At 38.0% G+C, this 21,363-nt stretch overlaps 2 protein-coding genes across 2 annotated transcripts; one reads left to right on the top strand and one right to left on the bottom strand.

Moving 5' to 3' along the window:
• Positions 1-114: 114 nt before the first annotated feature.
• Positions 115-5,801, bottom strand: arrdc3b (arrestin domain containing 3b). The gene is made up of 8 exons (XM_079860331.1): positions 5,319-5,801; positions 3,248-3,329; positions 3,015-3,162; positions 2,804-2,906; positions 2,459-2,715; positions 2,218-2,374; positions 1,639-1,781; positions 115-1,549 (listed from the first exon to the last, which is right to left on the bottom strand). The coding sequence occupies exons 1-8, from the start codon at positions 5,596-5,598 to the stop codon at positions 1,481-1,483; spliced, it is 1,239 nt and encodes a 412-aa protein (XP_079716457.1). The 5' UTR covers positions 5,599-5,801; the 3' UTR covers positions 115-1,480.
• Positions 5,802-11,423: 5,622 nt separating this feature from the next.
• nr2f1b (nuclear receptor subfamily 2, group F, member 1b) lies at positions 11,424-16,566 on the top strand. Its single transcript, XM_079861331.1, has 3 exons — positions 11,424-12,316; positions 13,015-13,542; positions 15,619-16,566. The coding sequence occupies exons 1-3, from the start codon at positions 11,911-11,913 to the stop codon at positions 15,891-15,893; spliced, it is 1,209 nt and encodes a 402-aa protein (XP_079717457.1). The 5' UTR covers positions 11,424-11,910; the 3' UTR covers positions 15,894-16,566.
• Positions 16,567-21,363: the final 4,797 nt, after the last annotated feature.

Raw genomic sequence — 21,363 nt, 5'->3', positions numbered from 1 at the left:
CGTCTTAGGAGTAGCTTAATACCCATTTCAAAATTTGCACCGATCAACCCTGAAATGGAAAAAAAATGGAAGCCAGTTTAATTAGCTCTGGACCTGCCTGACTGAAGAGCAATGTTGCTTCCTGTATGCAGTATACATTACATGTTCAGTCTCTATGAGGGTTATTTAATTCCCTGGAAGTGCATGTTTGAGAATGTTCTTGTAGTATCTAAAATAAAAAAACAAAACAATTTTTACCACGACCCACAGTGAATTAAGCACAAACATAAAAGTAAGGATGCATACAGTTCACAAGAAGTACATAGTCCCTTTTTAACAGGTAAATGTCAGCACAGCGCACATTTACAGTGAAAAAAACAAACATGGTTTTGTGCCAAGGCCACAATGATTGTTTCATTAGTCCGAACGCATAACTAGTGATTCTAGTTTGTCTGTTAACAGCACATTTATGTAAACAAACATACCGAAATCACATGTAAACGTCAGAGCATATGTTTTGTTGTGCATCCTATTAGCCAAGCTTCGGTATACACTTTGAATGCAATCGATGAAAAGTGCTAATTGTCGTTATTAAACAAAGGCCTACACCAACAGGCCACAGTCAGTTGAGTACAAAAAAAAAAAAGAATATGTCGAGAGTCTAGTTAGCTTTTAATTGTACAAACAGTGCGAAGCTCAACCAAAAGTTCTGAGTGCAGTTTTCTGTGTATTTCATAACAGCGAGAGCAGGAGGACTTATTCCAGAATGTCTTGCATCTCGATGAGTGTCCTCCTTGCTCGCTGTCAATGGTCTCTTTTTCTTTCACCACTTGAATCAGTGCCAAGCGCTGTTTGATGCTCTCGCAGTTTCTTTCTAGCAGAAAGGCAACGTGGCAAGTCAGAATCCCACTCATCAAATCTTTGAAGCCGGTCTTGTTGTATCCACATCTACAGTTTCCAAACATTCTCAAAATATTTCAAGAAAATCGATGTGGTAAAGCCACTTCTTCTAAATCAAAAAACGACAAACAATTGACAAAAAGAAAGTCTGTCGTTGTTCAGTTGGAGTGGTTGTAGGATGGGTTATTTGTTGCTTTTAGTACTATGATCACCGGTAAATCTTCAAGAAGAATCGGTCTAATCATTTAAATAAGTGAAGAATCACATCCAAAACAAAGTTGGAGGCATTTGAACACAGTTCTCACACTTAGTGGTGTTGTGTTTAGTCCATCTTAGTGTCAAGGGCACAGTTTAACTCCGACAAATCCTGTCTGTACTCTTTTCACCAATGATGGAAGGGGAAGGGAATCACTCAAGAACTTCAGCAGCTTTTACGTGCCACTGAGCTGGACTCGACCTGGATTGGGAGTGTCTCCTGGAGGATATCCATCTGCGTCACCAAGATAGCCGCTCATGCCTCTTTATGGAGAAAGAACAAACCCCAGTTGAGGTTGTAGAGATAAGAGATCCCTGACAGCACTGGTCAGGTGTGGTCACACTTTCAGCGGGATGGACAGGTATCTGGTCTCCTATCCATAGATCCGCACACCTGATCAGGATTGGGATCAACCTATTAAGAGAGAAGGGCAAGGTTTAAGGATACAGGAACTCAAATGCATTAGCAAAATACAAACTACAAGGTCTGGGAACTCAACACACCTCGGAATACAGGGGCGGAGGCTGGAAGCGGAACTCATGAATGTAAGCGTAAAGTGGTCCTTCAATCTCATCTCTCACAGCTGGGAGCTCCAAGTTGTTCTGTCGATCCTCATCAGTGATGATTTCAGAGTAGCTTGGTGGAGCTGGAAGAGTTGAGGGCAAAGCCAACATTAGACCAAAAATAGACTTCTAAACTAATTGTTGTGAAAGTATCTTGGGCATCTTAAGCAGTGGGGCTCAATGCTACTCCTGGAAATAACTTTTGAATAGCTTGTTGGTTCAGGTTTGGAAGTAAACTTTGAAAGAATGTGGTCCTCAAGGAGCAGGACTGAGTACCCATGATCTAAAGCAGGGCTGGGCAACTCTGGCCTTCGAGATCCACTTTCCTGTAGCGTTTAGCTCCAATCCTGATCAAAATCACCTGCCTGTGACTTTCTAGTAATCCTGAAAACCTCTATAAGCTTGATCAGTTGTGTTAGAGTCGGTGCTAATATCAGCAGGAAAGTCAATCTAGAAGGCCAACGTTACCCACTCATGATCTAAAATGTCGAGATGATATGTTTAGGATTTGTGCCATACCTTCAGGTCTCTCGGGCAATCCCAACCAGCTCATGCCCATGCTGCACTGACTGCTGACGGAAGAGGTTCGGCTGCCGAAGGAGTGGAGGGGAATGGTGCCGATTACTAGGGGCAGGTTTAGGGTCAGGTTTACGGCTCGAGGGATGTCCACATACACCTGTCGAGAATCAAAAGGTTAGCTGCATGGCAGGTATCAGCGACCAATCTACCTTCTTGTGAATCAAAAGGATTGTGAACTCACCATGAGCGAATACTCCACATGGATGATGCTGCAGTCCAGAATGGAAGGCGATATGGGTGGGATCTTCAGCATCTTGCCGTCCCACGTCTCAGTCTTGCCGGAGGGTAGAGGATCTCCACGGAGGTTAGCTACGAGCTGTTTGATCTCCTTGATCTTCCCTTTGGCAAAGAAGGTCTGGGTTTGGTAGATGGCTGCCTTTGGCACAACCACACGGGAAGAGCAGTTTTCAATCTCTGCGTAGATCTGAATGGACTCTCCTGCAAAGAAACCCAACCAAATTCACTCAATCTGAACAAGTATCACAAAACTAGGGGCTGATCCAAAAAAGCAGGTTTGTCATCTCACCAGGAGTGTAGCCCTTCCTCTCGATTTTGGCACTTAGTGATACGGGCCCTGAGGTGCAGAACCAGCAGCAAAGCGTTTTGTCCTTTGTGCCAGCCTGAGGAGACTATGAATGAAACAAGGACAATATATGAGCCTCTCTCATCATACCACAACTCAAGCAAATGTTCAGTTTTACACTAATGTGATTAGGCTTCAAATGCTTTTCTCTTACCAGTAACAATGGAGTGTTGATGTCAATGTGCTCGAAGACGGTGAACTCCTTCTTGGTTTTCATGGGCAGGAGCCATGGCCTATGAAGCTCCGCCTTTACCCAATACCGTACGCTGCCGTGTTTGCCTTCAAAGGATGTCGCCAAAGGCCTGGAAAGAGGCATGAAAAAATAATGTAAGCGTTTCGGTCAATACATTATATATGTGTATATTCAGTCAGGAGTGAGTTACTTACGTCTGGGGCAGTTCAAGGCTGAAGGGAAACTCATGTCGCCCTGAGTGAAGAATGGTGAAGCCTTCGTCGCAGTTGTCATCATCTAAAAGAAAGGAGAATAAAATTCGATATACCAATATACCATACCTGCAATATTCCTCAAGACCCCTAAACACAAGACAAAGACAGAGATACGACCAACATTGTCTCAGTGCTTTATAAGAACAAAAGATTATAAAATATATTTTTTGGTCAAATCAATGTCAGCATATGAATAGAATTTTTTTCAAAAACATTTTAAAGTGGACATACAACAGCAAAGAGTTCATAATAATTTGAAAAGGTTATGTTTTTTATACATTTCAAAAGAAAAAGTGTGGCCCTTGTCACATAACTAAACCCAAAATCTATTAAGTAACAAACAAAATAACTAGTTTAAAAATTAATATGTATGGCATAACTTGATTCAGAACAAAAAATTTATGAAATATATGAATATTTATGCTCATAGATACTATTTTAAATAACATCCATTGTCTTCAATGTATTATTATTATTATTATAATATAGTTTTTGTTTATTTCCAAGGTCAGCAGTTCCACAGACTGGTGTAAAGAATTATGGCCCTAAAAAACACCAGGAATCATGTCATAACACGTTAAACATATTGTTTTCATTAATTTATATTTTTTTAATATGCATTTATTGCCATCTCAGCAGTTCCACTGCCTGCTTTAAATAACTATGAGCCTGACACTGAAGGCAGCCAAGAGCTAGAGAGGACCGGACAGAACCGGCGCGAGCAGCCTCTCTCAGCCGGATTTCCTCATGCATATATTACTAGGCAACACCTGATTGGCTGAGCCGGAGTGTTTTTGTCTAAAATACGCCCCCATAAGGAAGCCACATGTGTACTGCAGCGTGGTGGTTTAGGTGTGTAAGGTTTAGGAAAATGAAAGACACGTTTAAAAAAAAAAAAAAAAAAAACTCAAGCCAATAACAATTAAATTTTACTTATTTTATTAATGGATTACAGAAACTGTATATTTACTTTAATAGTTGTTACAAAGTATATTTGATTTAGTATGACAAAGTACAAAGAACATACATCAAAATATTACATTCGCAGAATACAAACACACAATATGACATTTATGCTGACCATATTTTACAGTTTACATAACTCATACTAACCACTGGCATAGGAAGTGAGTTAATATGTCTATACAGCAGTTGCTGTTACAGTTAACAATTTCTTGGCCAGAATACTTTTAACGATCGCAGAATGATGCATAGGGTGAAGGCTGAAAATATCACATTTCAAACGAACTTTCAATCAGTCCTGCATCGTTGCGAATAAGTTGCGTCGCAGTCTTGACACTTCTGCAAAGATATGATATCACCGGGGGCACACGAGCACTTCCACCAATCAGCGAAAAGGTAGGATTGACCTCCACCAATCAGCGACCAGAGGCTCGGTCCGCACAACCCCCCCTTTCCACCAGTTTCTGAACAGGTTTAAACCGCTTCTAACAAAGGCTACAAACTTACTAGAATCGTCTATGAAAGAAACTGTAACGTATAATTAAAAAAACGCATGTCACCATATGATTACAAGGTAACTGTCGACATAAAAATCGTTTATTGTCGATATTGACGGAAAATATTAAAAGTAAAAGATGAACAGAGGTTGTTTTGGACAGAAGGGCATGTTGTTTATAAGCTCTCGTGCTTTAACAAACACCTTCATTTAAGCATTCATATTGTTGGAATACTTTACAAAGAATTCAATATATGACTCAGGATGTTTGTTTTTGAATTTATTCCTAATATTACTGAAATAAACTATTTTAAGAGCAATGAAGACGCTTACACCAAGCATCATCTGCATAGGCTATTTGTTCTTAAAGAAGTGTTTTAGTTCTCATTTTAGTTTCTACCTATGCCAATGGATCAACCTGTCCACTGAGTAAAAACTGAAATGTATATGGACAGAACTGACAAGCAAGCAAACAAAAGGCACAATGTAAGGAGCATTTATCATTCAGTCCCTTTCATGAATGTAAGGTGCTTAAAATAAAATGCTCCTTACCTCGATCATGTCCAATAAGGACGTCTCTGTGGTTTAAATACTCCACTTCTTCAGTGAAATTCTGTGTGTAGGCAGTATTGGATCCAGCATTGCGCGATTCAGTCCAGCGAACTTTCGCCAGTCCCTTGGCGTGAATGTTCAAAGATTTCACGCGAATTTCTCCAGTAACTTCAATGATCACCCGACCTGACACAAAGTCCCCACTGGCAAAGACAGGGACATTACTGTCATTGAGACATTCGTAGCTTACAAAGAAGTTTTTCACCTTTCCGAGCACCATGGTGGAAATGTTACTAAGCTGTAAGATGTATAAAATAAAAAGATTGAATCATCTGTCAGATGGTTTTATCAACCATTTAAGGTTTTTTGCCGTGCAGAGATGCTGCAGGCAGGTTCAGTGCTATAGTTGCCTGTCATTCATTGAGTTCAGCTGTAACTGCATGCGAAGATGCAGCTGTGTCTCTGCGCTCAGCCTCTGACTCCGCTTTAATACCTCCGTTTGGTGGAAAAACAACCAGACTGCGCATGCGCAATCGATAAGGCTGCCTACTGCTGCTAGTCTCCTCTTCCGCCTTCATGCTGCCTGTGCTTTTATATCCTCAAAACCCCCCTTTAGTGTTTGAAGATTATGCTTTTGTACTTAATATACTATTGCTTATTTTATACACATGAACCTATTTAAGCATATGCACAGATATACGAATGGAGACTTAATTACATGTTATGTGTGTATATTTTCATATGCATATTATTTTTCCCTATTTGAGTTTGCAAATCGATATTGTTCAATGAGAAAAAAATTCTGTCCGTGCTTGAGTCTCTGTTGTATTTAGAAGTAGCCTGTCTTCACTGACTTGCTGATGAACAAGTGACTCCTAGGCCTAAATCCATTAAGATGGTATCAAATAGCCTAATAGTGGCATGAAGAAAAGACTTACTGGACAAAAGAAAATGGACGCAAAAAGAAGGAAATCGGTTTCCAAATCCAAATGTACGATTGTTTGAGGTTTTTGACATTGCAGAGGTGAAACTTTCTTATATTAAATGTATAAAAGGCTTTATAGAAAGCAATTTTAGACTGGTATAACAAGCTTTAGAGAAATTTGATTTGGATGTTTTGTTTTCTCAAAACATCCAAATCAAATGTTAATAAATAATGACAGATAATTTTTGGGTGAACTATCCTTTTAAATCTCTTCACTTCAAGTATAGAGCTTTCATAGTTTTCTCCCATTGCTCTTCACTGCCATCTGCCTGTTAAAGAGGGCTATTGTATATGATCATTTCATAAATGCCATACTTTATTCAAATTTATATCCACAGTCAGGAAATAACTTTTGCTTCAGACTTTGACAGAACAGAATCATTTAATATTTTTTATATTGTATACTGTACAAGTACTATGCAAATACTATATTATTAGGCTAAATTATGTAGCCTATAAATCAACTTCTTTAGTTTTCTTTTTGTTATTAAATTTGTAAGTAGACTTACAGACACAAAATGCTACAAAATACGTTAGCTAAAGAAAACAAAAACAGTACCTGACATAACCAGTGTTGAATTAGCTTTTTTTCTTCTTTTTGTTATGTACTTTTGTATTTTTTTAAAATAAAAAACAATAGCTTTAATTGGTTTTTATTTCAGTTATGGAACTTGTATAATATATTTCAACTTAAACGTATTTATTTCGGTTAGTTGCAGACAGGGGCGCCGCTCAGGTGAGGAAAGGTAGGATGATTCTGAGGGCCAACGCACTTTCGGGGCCCCCAGAGATCGATTTTATTAATGGTATGGGTGCGTTGGGGGGGTGGGGGGGGGGGGACGGGGGGCAACCTCATATTCTTTCACAGGGCCCAAAATTGTTTGCGGTGCCCCTTGTTGCAGAAGCAACCATTCTAGTTTTCATCTAATATTTCTATTTTAGATTTACCAAAAATGACTAGTTTAAGTTAACAATAACAACAACAGACAAGACATTTCAAGCAGTGTCTGCAGTGTGACATGCTATACTTTATCTAAAAAACATTTAAAAAATTTCTATAATTTTTGTAAGCATTTTTAATGCATACATGTTTTATGATCTCCTATTACTGGAATTGTCATTTGTCACTGCAGGACTAAAAAGTTTAAAAATGGTGAAAACCCTAAAATACATATTGACCAGTTCCAGTATTAAAATATACACAACTTGAACATGAAACTTGCATTAAAAATCCATATTATTTGTCAAACACTCAACAGCAGATGGCAGCATAGCTCTATTTAAATTCATGAACTTGGATCAATTAGCCTATTTTAAAGTACCATCACACATTTAAGCCCAACTGCTACACACATGCTAAAAAATAATGACATTTTTCTATGGTCCATGTATGGACTCTATTATGGCAATTCCAAAGAAATTATTTTAATTTTTTTAAATCTATCTGATTTAAAAGTTAAAAGCATATACATATACATATATATATACACACATATATATATATATATATACATATATATATATATATATATATATATATATATATATATATATATATATATATATATATATATATATATATATAAAACCAAAGCAAAGCTGTGGCATAAAACCTCAGTCGTTTATGAGCGTATAAATTCTGGAACAATTTCCCCAAGTAATTGATTGTATTCAGATCAATTCTCATTGGATGACTATTATAGACAAAGACCCTTTCAGGCAATGTCCTGTCATACTAAAACAATGGCCATGACAGAGATGATGGATCCATTTGTACCTTTCCTACTCTTCGTTTTATGTAATTCATTGAATGATCTTATCAATTCCATCTTCCAGAGCGGGGACAGGTCTGCTCTCTCCGGGTCAGAGGTCACCGTCAGAGGTCAAAGGTTAAATTTAGTATTTAAATTGAAGACCTTACAAAACGCTGTTGGATATGGGTAGTCTCCTATTAATATTACTATTGCCTCTTGAATGAATGGAAAATATATCTAATTAGAATTTAATTAGACAATTGTAGTCAGTTATGCATCCACACGGGCAAAATTTTGGACGAATCAAGATTTTTATTTCTCAGACTTAACAGTACTTTACTTAATTTATTTTAATTTACATAACTAATTTATGAATTTTCTTGTCGTTGAGCTGTAAGTTGAGTGTCTTACCAAAGTATAAAGCATCCTTCCTTAGGCTGGTATAGTGTGTGTAATGGTGTGTGTGTGTGTGTGTGTGTGTGTGTGTGTGTGTGTGTGTGTGTGTGTGTGTGTGTGTGTGTGTGTGTGTTAGAGCCATGATGTAATGTGAAGACTCAAATCTTTCCCACACTTGGAGAGGGATCCCTGACAGCCTGGGAAACTAAAAGCTTCCATCTGTTCAACAGGTCAACAGAGGGTCCTGTGACCTTTGACACAGATTTGTCCCCCAGTAAACATGAAGGACCAAGCTGTTGACAGAGTGGTAAACGATACAGACCAGTTCTGTGTAATTTCATCCGAGTCAGATTTATCGGATATTCTGTTGACAGCTCGTACATCTAATTTGTCCCCCCCCCAAAAAAAAGGAGGGGAAAGAAACAAATTGTTTGGTAATTACGTAACTTCTTTCCACCATTAAAAGTGATTCTAGCATTTACTGAATAATTTTCTCCATTAAAGAACGTATCCATTAACACCTTCCAAATTTATTTTCATTAAAAAATTAAAAAATAAATACTATCAGTTTGGAATTTCTGAGGATTGATCCCGTTAACGTTTCACACTTGTAATTTAGAAAGGGGTTAGCGCCACTTTTTACCCGGGGTTATAAAACACTGCTTCAGAGCAGGATTAGCACTACTTTTGCGTTGTTAACTCCGCATTGCGGTGCCAAACTTGTAGCTACAGTGTGAAACAATGCGGTGTTAAAGCTCGTTCACACCAAGAAAGATAATTATAAAGATAACTATATTAGCATCCACATTAGCGGACAATATCATTTTGATATGCTAAGCTCATGGTTGTCTGTCACTTTAAATGCGCGAGCTCGTTACAGCAGGATGGATTCATTTCATACACATGCACATATTTTATTTTATTCACATACACGTACATATATTCATATGCATTTGAGATAAAATAAAGAATAAAAAAATGATCATGCATGTGAACTGTTCCACAAAGAAGCTATCTAAAGCTTATACTAGGGGGCCATGACAAACAAGGAAACGCGATTCCGATTCCGCGATTCCGATTGGCTGGCAATGTTTTTATCGTTCATCATCCGGATAAAAACGTTCCACGATCGTTTCTCTGTGCCGTTATCGTTTATAGCTGTGGTGTGAACTCTGCTAACCTTTAATATTGAGAACGATTTTTAGAACTATATCTTTATATAATTCATTATCTTTATAGTTATCGTCCTTTGTGTGAACGGGCCTTTAGATGCTTAGCAGCCGGCGTACTGGTGAATGGTGACTGAAAACACATGAATTGGAGTGAAGAAGAGATGTTGTTCTAGTTCGAAAAGTCCATTCAGGAAAAACTTGATAGTTTAGGGCAATTTATAAAAGGAAGATGTGCAATGCTATCGTGTGCTGCATTCGGCCATTCAATGAGTTGACAGCAAATATGCAAATAAGGACGTTAACCCATGTTTAGATTGTTAATCCTGGGCAAAGTATGAGAAGAAAGAAGATAACCCAGGATTCTGTTTATCTGGGGTTTAGAATGACCCAGGGTTAAATATTTCAAATGTGAAAAGCCCTGGACGGTGGTACGTTGAGGTCCGAGCCTCTATTGAAGCTCCATTCCTTGAAACGGCAGTCAAGGATCCTCTTTAAAATATGTAGACAATCAATACCATGGTGATCACAGTTGATACCAGAATCTCAAAGCTTAGTGAGCTTAAGCAGACAGCCAGTTGTTTATTTTCCTACTAAGTAAGTGAATCAATGAACTAGACCTATATGTCACTGCTAATCAATATTTTGCAATCAGTCCAGACTATCAGAAATAAATGAGCTACATCTGGGAATGTGTCACATGTAATAGATACCCAGAAATACTTTATATCATCCAGGTGTGCTGGAGTACATTTCAGTCTGTCAGAGATCCAGCTGCATGCATTTGGCTTCCAAATCGCTCAGTCCTTCCAGAGGTCACAGAGGTCACACATCTGCATGTGAAATGCGATGCCCTTTGACACCACCCGCTGCCCCTGAGCCTCTGTGGCCCTTTTGGTACATGAAGTGCCAGCACTAGTGTCGACCGCTGTGATTTAGGCACCTGATTTAAGCCTGCACTCAATCACTGAACACGAAGTTACTTTGTGATCCCAGTGCAAAACATTTTCTAAAAATATTAAATACATTTTTTATTGAATTTTAGATGAATTAATAGTTTATCATTAGATTAGTTAATAGTTTAATAGTAAGTTATTTACAGAACAACTAATAAATAAACAACTAATATCACTCAAACCCATTAGAATAATTCCAAACAAGATAAAGGTGGCATTCCTGAAAAAATGAAGATACTAATGCTTAGCTGAATCTAGCACATTGTTTTTGTAGTGAGTAGTGACCCTTCTTTTGACCTTTGACCCTGGGCTCTGTCCTTGTCTTTGCTCATTGTATCGCTTTGACCCTTTAACCTGCATCTCCTACAACCTGTTCACAAACATGCCACCAATCATGTGATCCTGCTCCATCCCAAGCCTTGAGGTTCACCAGCAATGCAAAGCAAAACTTTGACCCTTGAACTCACTGAATTATGCATGAGAAGTAGTTGCTGCTGAAAGTGCAATCACTGTTATTAATAATATTTTTGTAATACCTGTTCCTATAAATACCTTGGTTGGTCACATGTAAAAAAACAATCAATTATTTTTAAATAAAATATTTCAATTATTTATTTAATATTATATTATATTATATTATATTATATTATATTATATTATATTATATTATATTATATTATATTATATTATATTATAGATGCACTGTACTGGAAAATACAAACGCATAAAAGGCAAATAGTGACTTGAAGCACATAATTGCACCCAGTCGCCTTTGGAAGGATGTGAGCTAAATGGCCAATCAAACAGAGCTTTCGAGCTTAAAGGAGCCGCCCACTTCTGTGCTTTAATACTTGATGGGCTCCTTAATACAGACCATTCAATAGACCACCACTGAAGCGCGTAAGACCAAGCAAAGGTGTGGTCATTTGGATCACCATCATGCCAAAGTTGAGTCCGTTCAGCTTTGTTTTTACGGATAATCCAAATAAGGCCGTTTTTAGTTAAAGTAGAATTCTTCCATTCATGCTCATGTCAATCATGCCAACAGAAAGCTGCGCTACGCCGCGTCTTTGCTCCCCTCGGATCTGATTCATTTGGGGTTTCCGATTGTCCCTTTTACGCACCAAGACATCACCAACACGGAGTTCCTTAAATCGGCGTGATTTTTGATGTGCAATCTTCTCTGGCTGGCTGAACTTGTTGGACACATTTCTTCAGTCTCCTCGAAGCGCATTCCACATCAATAGGTTCTTCTGCATGGATAAAACACGACCGGCCTTCTTCATCTTGAATAATTCTGGAGAATACGCGTAAAAGGTTCGCAGTCCAGCCATGGCCATGGTGGTGAGCGTGTGGAGAGATCCGCAGGAGGAACTGCCACCGGGAGGATCTCTGGATGAGCCGAGCGGACCGGGGAGAGACCACCCCCAGCACCACCGCTTGAGCGCAGCCGCGCACTCTCCAAACACCGGACTTCCCTCCGCGGAGGATAAAGGGCAGAACTCAGCCCAGAACCAGCAGCACATTGAGTGCGCTGTTTGCGGGGATAAATCCAGCGGGAAGCACTACGGACAGTTCACGTGTGAGGGATGCAAAAGTTTCTTCAAGCGGAGTGTTCGGCGGAACTTAACGTACACGTGCCGTGCCAACAGAAGCTGCCCGGTGGATCAGCACCACAGGAACCAGTGCCAGTACTGCCGCCTGAAGAAATGCCTGAAAGTGGGCATGAGACGCGAAGGTGAGTGTGCACTGGGTTTTGTCTTTTGTATCAGAAAGAAAGAAAGAAATGATAACAAAAATAAAGATATTAAAAAACAATAGCTATATATGTATTTTTTTTTATTATCAAACTTTAATTATCAAACATATACCAGCTTGCTTAAAAGCAATACAAGTAAAGGATTTGTCAAAATGCCTTATAATCAAAAAGCTTTTTAAATGATTCTTAATGTAATAATATTATTTATAAAGCAACTTATGCAAGTAATAACTCAAGACTACTGAGTTAGCCTGCAATCAATCACTGAACAGGAAAGTTACTTTATTGTCTCGATATACCACAGATACAATAATACATTTCATATTATTTATAGTGAAAAACTGCATAAAATATTAAAAGAGCATTGCAGTAGTTTCTTTCAGTCTTGTGTTTTCATAGATTGTACTCAGTTAATTGTGTAAGATATATATATAGATAGATAGATAATTTATTTATGATTTAACACCATATCAGCAGTAATGTATATACTGTATGCAATCAACAGTATTTTAATATAAAAAAATAGATAGATAGATAGATAGATAGATAGATAGATAGATAGATAGATAGATAGATAGATAGATAGATAGACTTCGTTATTCCAATGATTGCAGCGCACATAATATTATATGTTATTTGCTGGCACATTTCTTCTCCATCTCCTCCTGTTTTGATAGCGGTTCAGCGAGGAAGAATGCCACCAAACCAGCCGAACCCGAGCCATTACGCGCTGACCAATGGAGACCACCTGAATGGCCAATGCTACCTATCCGGATACATATCCCTTCTGCTTCGGGCCGAACCATATCCAGCCTCACGATATGGAAACCAGTGCATGCAGTCCGGTAACATCATGGGCATAGAGAACATCTGCGAGCTGGCGGCCCGTTTGCTCTTCAGTGCGGTGGAATGGGCAAGGAACATCCCTTTCTTTCCTGACCTTCAAATCACGGATCAGGTGTCTCTCCTCAGACTCACCTGGAGTGAACTTTTTGTTCTGAACGCTGCGCAGTGCTCCATGCCGCTCCACGTGGCTCCTCTCCTCGCCGCCGCTGGACTTCACGCGTCCCCAATGTCCGCGGATCGGGTCGTGGCCTTCATGGATCATATCCGATTCTTCCAGGAGCAGGTGGAGAAGCTGAAGGCCCTGCAGGTGGACTCCGCCGAATACAGCTGTGCCAAAGCAATAGTGCTGTTCACATCAGGTAGGCCCGAATCATTCAAGATCGAGTAAACTTATTGTACACTTTAATGAGCGTGTCTATAAGATAATCCTATTTGTTCCGCGGTGTTTGTTTCAAATAGACTATTAATCTGTCAAAATTACCATCTGTGCACAATCAGATTAAAGGCGTGTGTAGGTTGTTTAAAAACATACTTTTTTTTTTCTTAGGCTATTATTTTGAGTATTACTCAATAACCCATGTAGTCTACATGTTATCATGTTAAACATTAACACAAACATTAAATTGTATGTTTGAAAACATTTGCATCAGTAAAGTGTTAATCAACTTTAATGTTTTAGGTTTAAATTATCCTTTTTGGTCAAATACAAATATTACATTTAGTCCTTCAAATGTGACCCGATAAATATGAACTGCTTTCATAATTTCATCACTTAGCAAAGTGCTTAATTGAATGAAGCCTTGCATGTTACCCCCCCCCCCCCCCCCCAAAAAAAAAAAAAACCTGATAAAACTTTATTTTATCATTGTTACACGTTACATGTAGTTATACTGTAGCAATAGCTATATATTATGCATGCTTACATGCATTTAAACCCTAAACCAAACCCTCATCCTAACCCTAACCCTATAGTTAATAATTATTACTCAGTACTTAAATATATAATTAAACTGTAATACTGACACCTTGAAATAAAGTGTAACCAAAAGCTGTTTCAAATATATATAAATTTTAAACAACCAACAAAGTTCGACTGCAAGTTTTAGGCAGAGTGCGCAAAACATAAGCTCGCGCATGTCTACGGAGGTTACTATAGCAACAGCATACTATAGCTCGAGCACTTTCTGTTTCAGTTAGGATCACATGACACATCGACAAAACAGAAGTAGTCCTAGGTTTACTTTTAATTACCGGCCTGTTATAAATATACACACCACAAATATACCACAAAAAATATTTGTATTTTGTTTAAAATGTCGCCAGACGATTGACCGAATGCGCCCGGAAATAAGGCCTAACGTTAGTTGGCTACTGACAGAAAAAGTAGACCGTGACATGCTGATATCAAACTTCCTTAAATATTAACCTTACTGAAAAATACTGAAGCGTTAGTGTAATATACCCCCCCCCCCCCCCCAAAAAAAACGCTTGAAAAAAAGTTAATATAGATAGACCTTTATAGACCTTATGCAGAGCAGCGCCATGACAGATGAAAGCAAGGCTGTAAGGGATACATTTGCCGTGTTTTTAATGACATCCGCTTTAAAAAAAAAAAAGAAAAAAAAAAAAAGAGGAAAAAAAGAAAGAAAAGCTATATAAAGCTCTTATAGATCACTTATCATTTTCCACAGCTCATATCTGGATATTTTGGTTACTGAAATTTGATTTTTCAGAGCAATCCAAAAACGCCTCAAATAATAGTAGGCTATACGGAAGAGCTGTCTATACCTCACAGCCTCGCTTTCATTCCCGTTAAACATCAAAAAGGCGCTGCTGTGAATAAGGTCTATATAGGCTGGTTAAATACAGAGAGTCCTATTCTATAGAAATGGAAAGTATAGGCTAGGCTACAACATAAAACAGTGTTGGCTATTTCGAATTCGAGGAGTTTCTTATTGTTGTTTTAATTATAGCTATTACTCTCTTTTCAACTTTTTGAATAGGCCTATATCCTATACAAATACTGCAGCACCAAGTGCTTAATTCGTTTCGGTAATTCATTGCAGCTACCTATAGTCTACATATTTTCTATTTCATCTATTTCATCGTTTAAATAACAAAAACATTACGAAATTAAACTGAAACACATTCGTTTAATATGGCGAATGCTTTCTTGAAAGGAAAATAGTTGTATAGTGAATGAATGAAGCCTGTTTGAATGACACAATTCGATTTTCGAACGAATAGGCTAAATTAATTCGGTTTAAGAAAATAATAACACTTTATATGATATTTCTTGCTGTCTTTTTCTGAACCATTACACACACAATCGTGTTAAATAACTCTAGAAGTGTGTGCATATTTAGAGTCGCAGTTATGTTATCCTTCTGAATGATGTGAGTTTATATCTGACTTATATCTGTATTTGTATGCAGATGCGTGCGGCCTTTCAGACGTACCGCATATAGAAGGTCTTCAGGAGAAATCCCAGTGTGCGCTCGAGGAGTACGTGAGGAGCCAGTACCCGAACCAGCCCACTCGCTTCGGCAAGCTTCTGCTGAGACTCCCCGCGCTCCGCATGGTCTCCTCCTCCGTCATAGAACAGATTTTCTTCGTTCGACTGGTGGGTAAAACACCCATCGAGACGCTCATCAGGGATATGCTGCTATCTGGGAGCAGTTTCAATTGGCCCTATATGTCCATTCAATGAGAGCGAGATGAAGATGATGGGCATTTGGTGAGCAAAACGTACTGGATGAAACTGAAATCTCTCTCACTCAGTGTCGATTTATATTGCAATGATATTGTGAAAATGTGAAGATATCTTTACTCTCTTTCTCCTGATCTCTACTTTTAACAGTGAAGCATCATATGTGCCATAAAGACTTTACAAAATAACGTTTGATTCATTTCCTCACAGTGTAATTGTCGATATTTTAAAGTCTTGATTTAGTTATTTGATGAACGAGGGGGTAGCGTATGCTTTGATCCAAAATAACACAAATAAAATCACTATTGGTGTTACCCTAAAAAACCTTCAACAAATAGGCTACCACGTTTGTTTCGCGGAGACAATGGATTTAACATTTATTTATTTTGCTGTAGGCTATTTATTTTCCTGCTCATCAACTTCCTGTGTCTAAACAATCAACCACAGCACTTACGGTTATGTTTTTCTGAGGCTCGACAATAAATGTGATTGATGTATTTTTCAACATTTTTCTCGGTATTAAGTATTACAATTCAAACCCTTAAATGATCAGGGTGGGCGATGTTGGATTTGATGTACGATGGATGAAACATTTGATTAAACAATTTTCATTAATCATTTCGTGCGTAAATGTGCTTTTGTTTTGACTTTTTCTAATAAAGATAGTTTTCATAACTTTGAGAGACAAAGTGATGTTCATTTTCATCACGCTGTGGTCTTGTCATGCTTTAAGCGCTTTAAATGTTTTCAGATCTTTTTCAGGAACTGTGAACAACCAATGCAAAGAAACTAAAACAAATAAGCCCATAAAGGCAGGAGACTAGACTATTAGCAGGTCATTAATATTTACAAAAATATGGAATATATTGATTTATATGCAATCATTTAACACGCGCAATGCAACAAAATAGAGTTGTTTCTCATGACAAATATAATGTGAATGTTATTGATGTTCTTCATGCATTTTTAGACGAAAAATACACGTTTGCGCCTTCAGTTGCCTACATTAAATTATAAATAGCCTATATATAAATAAGTTCGTGCGAAAAGTTAACTTTGAATAGAGTAAGAAATAGAAAATCGCAGTGGAATATCTTAGGCTTATAAATAGCCTACATCAAATGCCGCTTTCTAAAATAGGCAACTCGTTTTGATGGTTCTTTAAAATATGTGCCTGAAACGACATTTTTCCATCTAACCTTGAAAAAGACAAATCGTTTGTCCTGTAAAGGCTCATGTTTATCAGAAATATTCGAATTTTATCTGATCAGTTCACAGACCGATGATACAGGTGAGATGTGTTTTGCACAGAGGTGTCAGGAAAGCGCTGTGATCTTATCACATTAATCAGATCAGGCTTCAAATAAACGAGATTCATTGTAATTGGACTAGTTTGTGCCCTTTCTTATGTGCCACAGCTATCTCAAATCGCTTGTTTATCTTTTATTTTCCAGAGACAGTTTTGCCATTTATATTTAGCCATGATCATTTATGAATACATTTTATGGGTAGCTTATAATAGCTGTGTACTGATATCTAAACAGTTAGCTTGATACAGGCGTTTTTTCTGACCACCTTACTTTAATTTATCAAGCATTTTCTTTCAAATGAAAGTTTCCAGTCGTGATAATGAAAACATTGAATTAAGTCGAAGCGGGTTTTCATTTAAAAAAAACAAAAAACAATAATCCATTAGCCTACAACGTTCATTAGCTACAACAATGACAAAATGTCCGTCAATATATCAGAAACAAAAATGTACATTTTGTTGTAGAAATGTAGATTTTTTTAAAGAAATTCTTTCCCAAACCAACATGTTTATCCACGAAATAAACTGTCGTCAGGTGTTTCACTTAATAAGGATTTTTAATATAGGCCTATCGATTCAATTTAAACTTATTTATTTATTAGGCCTATCTGTCATTCTAATGATTATAGTATGTAATACGCATGCGCAACAATTGCAAGAAAGAAAATATAGTCAGTGCACTGAAAATTACCTGAAAGTAACAACCTATTTTGATTTTTACCTAGCTTAATTTTATTTTTACTTATTTTGTTTAGTTATGTAATTTAGTGGCAAAATTGTCCCCAGAATTGGGCTAAATCTGACATAACCTCTGCTTGGAGACACCAGTTTTCTTTAAAAAACATTTTTTAGAAGTACGTGAAGTCTGTGCATCTCCCCAGATAACCTGTGTGTGTTCTTCCGTGTGGAGTCTGACAGCCAGAGTCTCTAGTTATTGCGACCGTCTGTGTGAACTCGGTGACCCCGCACCTCTCTCATCATGTGTGGGTCTCCTCCTGAGGTGGATCATGAACTCGTGGCACCTCAGATGAATCGCTGACTCCGTGCCTGGGCTAGCCGTGACCCCGGCGGCGCCTGGGGACCCGTGAGGAGAACTGGAGCTCAGAATAAAGCACAGGCTCATCCACAGGGGGATTCCTGATGGCCACGGCACTTCTTTGTTGGAAGTTAGTATACGTGCTCGGATCAAGGGTACGGCTGTCAGAGGAAACTGTGTCCGAGGAGCTAGTGTGGGAATGCAAACATATAGACACTCGTGAGTAAAATAGTGCTAAGAAAGCTGTGGTTTCTGAGTGCAGATGTGATGTCCTGCAAATATGAATAAAAAAGTATGTCAGCAAAATTAAAGATCCGATTTAAAGGTCATGGGGCATGTAAATATGGGTCTTCCTGTCATGGGCAGCATTAAAGTCTTACTGGACTTATTTGGATTAGCAACCTGTAAAGACATATAGAGCAGGAATACCAGGAAAGGGGGCTTATGGCACAATCTGGAGACAGGAATGCTGTCTAAATGAATCAAGTTAACAGGACATGTCATCTATAGAATCCAGGATCCTATGGTATGGACAATAGGCTTTCTAGCACAGAAATCGAAGGGAACTCCAAATCCTAGTTTAAGACTTTAATGCAGTCTTTATTGTATTCCTAGGCCTGGCTTAATTAGCTCACTTGCAGATTCCACGTACTATGTCCTAAGTGGATTTTAAGTCGGATGGCTGACTAGATTTACAGCCAACGGACATCTATGAGAATGGCTTTTAAATTCCAACTCAATTCAGATTGGTAGCAAACGGGATGCAGAAGTTGTTCTTTTCTTTAGAAAGAAATTAATATTTTTTTATTCAAGGACATTAAATTGATTAAAAGTTAAAGGCACACTATGCAGTTTCCGTTTTTCTCAAACAGAGTACTTGTGTTTAACGTTATACCACTCACGCAGAGCCGTCTCTGCACTCTTCCGACCGCGTTTTCTTCGTCGACTCTGCCATGATTCACATCTGAAATGCGTGCTAGTGTCCTCCATAGAGGCTGCTTCATATGTTGTTGATGTATGTGACGTCGTGCCGTAAAGCAAGTAATGATTCTCGCCAGATTTGTCGGGCACCACCTCTCAAACCTGCATTGCTGGTTTTGCATGCAGCGGGGTCCCCTCCGCTTTGATATCGGGATGATTCGCCCTACTTCGAGTTCGTTAACCATCGAAATGATTTCGAAGCTGTTATATTAAGGTACAAATCTTGCATAGTGTGCCTTTAAATATAACAGAAGATTTCTATTTCAAATAAATGCTCTCTATTCATCAAATAATCCTGAAAATAATGTATCGCATGCAGTTTCCACAAAAATATGAAGCAGCACAACTGTTTTCAACATTGATAATAATTAGATATGTTTCTTGAGCAGCAAATCAGCATATTAGAATGATTTCTGAAGGATCATGTGACACTGAAGACTGGAGTAATGATGCTGAAAATTCAGCTTTGCATCACAGGAATAAATTGCAGTTTTAAAAAAAGTTATTCTGAATTGTAATAACATTTCACAATATTAGGTAGTATGTCGCTAAATGAATTCATACTCTAACTCATGAAACGAAAAAGAAGCCCATTCTTAAATCCCGATCTTAGCAAGCAATCTTTGATCAACAAGGTTAATTTGTCTTTGTCTCTCGGATCATCAGAGATACCTGCTCTATTGTTGCTCACTGATTATCAGACATCATCTCTTCTTCTCCCAGTCAATTACGTCCTGCTGGTGTAATTACAGAGCACTTCACTGTCTGGCCCATTATCAGCCTTTGTTCATTTTTTTAACTTGGCCTGAATGCATCTGATACATGTTTTAATTGTCCAAGCGTTCTATTCAAACATAATCTGTTTTACAAGAAGTTACACACATGAACATGGACAGAACTGCCACTGATTTTTGAACGTTGCATAAGAATATAAGAAACATATGATATGCATTTGTTTAAGACATGCAAAAATAGTGTTCTGCAGTTTAAAACGATAATGATAACTGGGTCAGTCCTCATATGCAGCACATTTGGACTCTGTAACTTAAAAATAAAATGAATATGCTTGTGTTTAATCAAGTATTTCTACAGTATGAAAGTGCAAAAACTTTCAGAACTCACAGTATTCCATTGATAAGACTTACTGATGCTTGTACTGTTGATTTGCCACCAAAATTATGTCACTTCCTGGAAGATCATAAAGGCTTTTGTTAGTTACCAGATACACAAGAACACACATATTTCATCAAATCCATTGGTAACACTTACTGATACTTGTGCTGTTGTTGCTTTGCCACCAAAATGATGTCACTTCCTGGAAGATGATTTCAAGGATCTTGTTAAGGGATTTTTCAAAAGACTAAACAGCTTGAAACTATTTTAAAAAATGTGATATATGATTTCCATCCACACAGAATTTGTTAAATCCATTGCTAACTTAGTGATGCTTGTGCTGTTGCTCAATGGTAAAACGTGTCCCAATTTACCTGCAAGTGATTTTTACAAAAGACTCAACAACTTAAAGGGATAGTTCACCCTAAAACGAAAATTAAGTCATTATTTACTCACCCTGGTGTTCTAATGCAGTATCTCCTTCTTTCTTTTATGGACCACAAGAGAATTTTCAAAAAATCCCACTCACGCTTGTCCATATAATGGCAGTGAATAGCGACCGTCATCAAGCTTTTTCAAAAAAAGATGCAAACGTATCAATGAATGTTCTGATGCGACACGTGACATATATTCCAACGACATGCAATCCATGCACCTTCCCTGATCTATATATATATCTGTTGTGTTCGTCGTAACAAAACATTATCGCGGTCACATCTGTCAACTCTCATTCTGACTGTTATCAGACAAAGAGATATTTTGAGTACAAGGATACTTTTTTGGAATTTCTAGGCGTTTTATGTTTTTGTTAATCTGGATTTCTCAGAACTTGTGTGCTTTTTCTGGGCGAAGCGGAGTGAACTGCGGTGCTAAGAGTCACACAAACGCGTTCACTGAAGACCAGCGGCCAAGTTAAGATTTTAAAACATTCAATTTCGGTTTGTTTTTCACCAAACCCTATCGTATGGGATATACGACACGTGTAGCATTGGACTATTCTGTGTTACTTTTGCATCTTTTTTTCAAAAGCT

This window comes from Squalius cephalus (assembly GCF_949319135.1).
Source record: "Squalius cephalus genome assembly, chromosome: 24".
Taxonomy (NCBI): domain Eukaryota; kingdom Metazoa; phylum Chordata; class Actinopteri; order Cypriniformes; family Leuciscidae; genus Squalius; species Squalius cephalus.
The sequence above is the reverse complement of the archived record's forward strand: the minus strand, read 5'-3'. Positions and strand labels throughout refer to the sequence as shown.

Excerpts from the sequence above, each read along its gene's own strand:
- nr2f1b (XM_079861331.1), top strand. The coding sequence starts at position 11,911 with ATGGCCATGGTGGTGAGCGTGTGGAGAGATCCGCAGGAGGAACTGCCA. Across the intron at positions 12,317-13,014 it reads AGTGGGCATGAGACGCGAAG|CGGTTCAGCGAGGAAGAATG; the intron begins GTGAGTGTGCAC and ends CTGTTTTGATAG. Across the intron at positions 13,543-15,618 it reads AATAGTGCTGTTCACATCAG|ATGCGTGCGGCCTTTCAGAC; the intron begins GTAGGCCCGAAT and ends ATTTGTATGCAG.
- arrdc3b (XM_079860331.1), bottom strand. The coding sequence starts at position 5,598 with ATGGTGCTCGGAAAGGTGAAAAACTTCTTTGTAAGCTACGAATGTCTC. Across the intron at positions 3,163-3,247 it reads AGCCTTGAACTGCCCCAGAC|GCCTTTGGCGACATCCTTTG; the intron begins GTAAGTAACTCA and ends GCCTCTTTCCAG. Across the intron at positions 2,907-3,014 it reads TCAACACTCCATTGTTACTG|TCTCCTCAGGCTGGCACAAA; the intron begins GTAAGAGAAAAG and ends TTTCATTCATAG.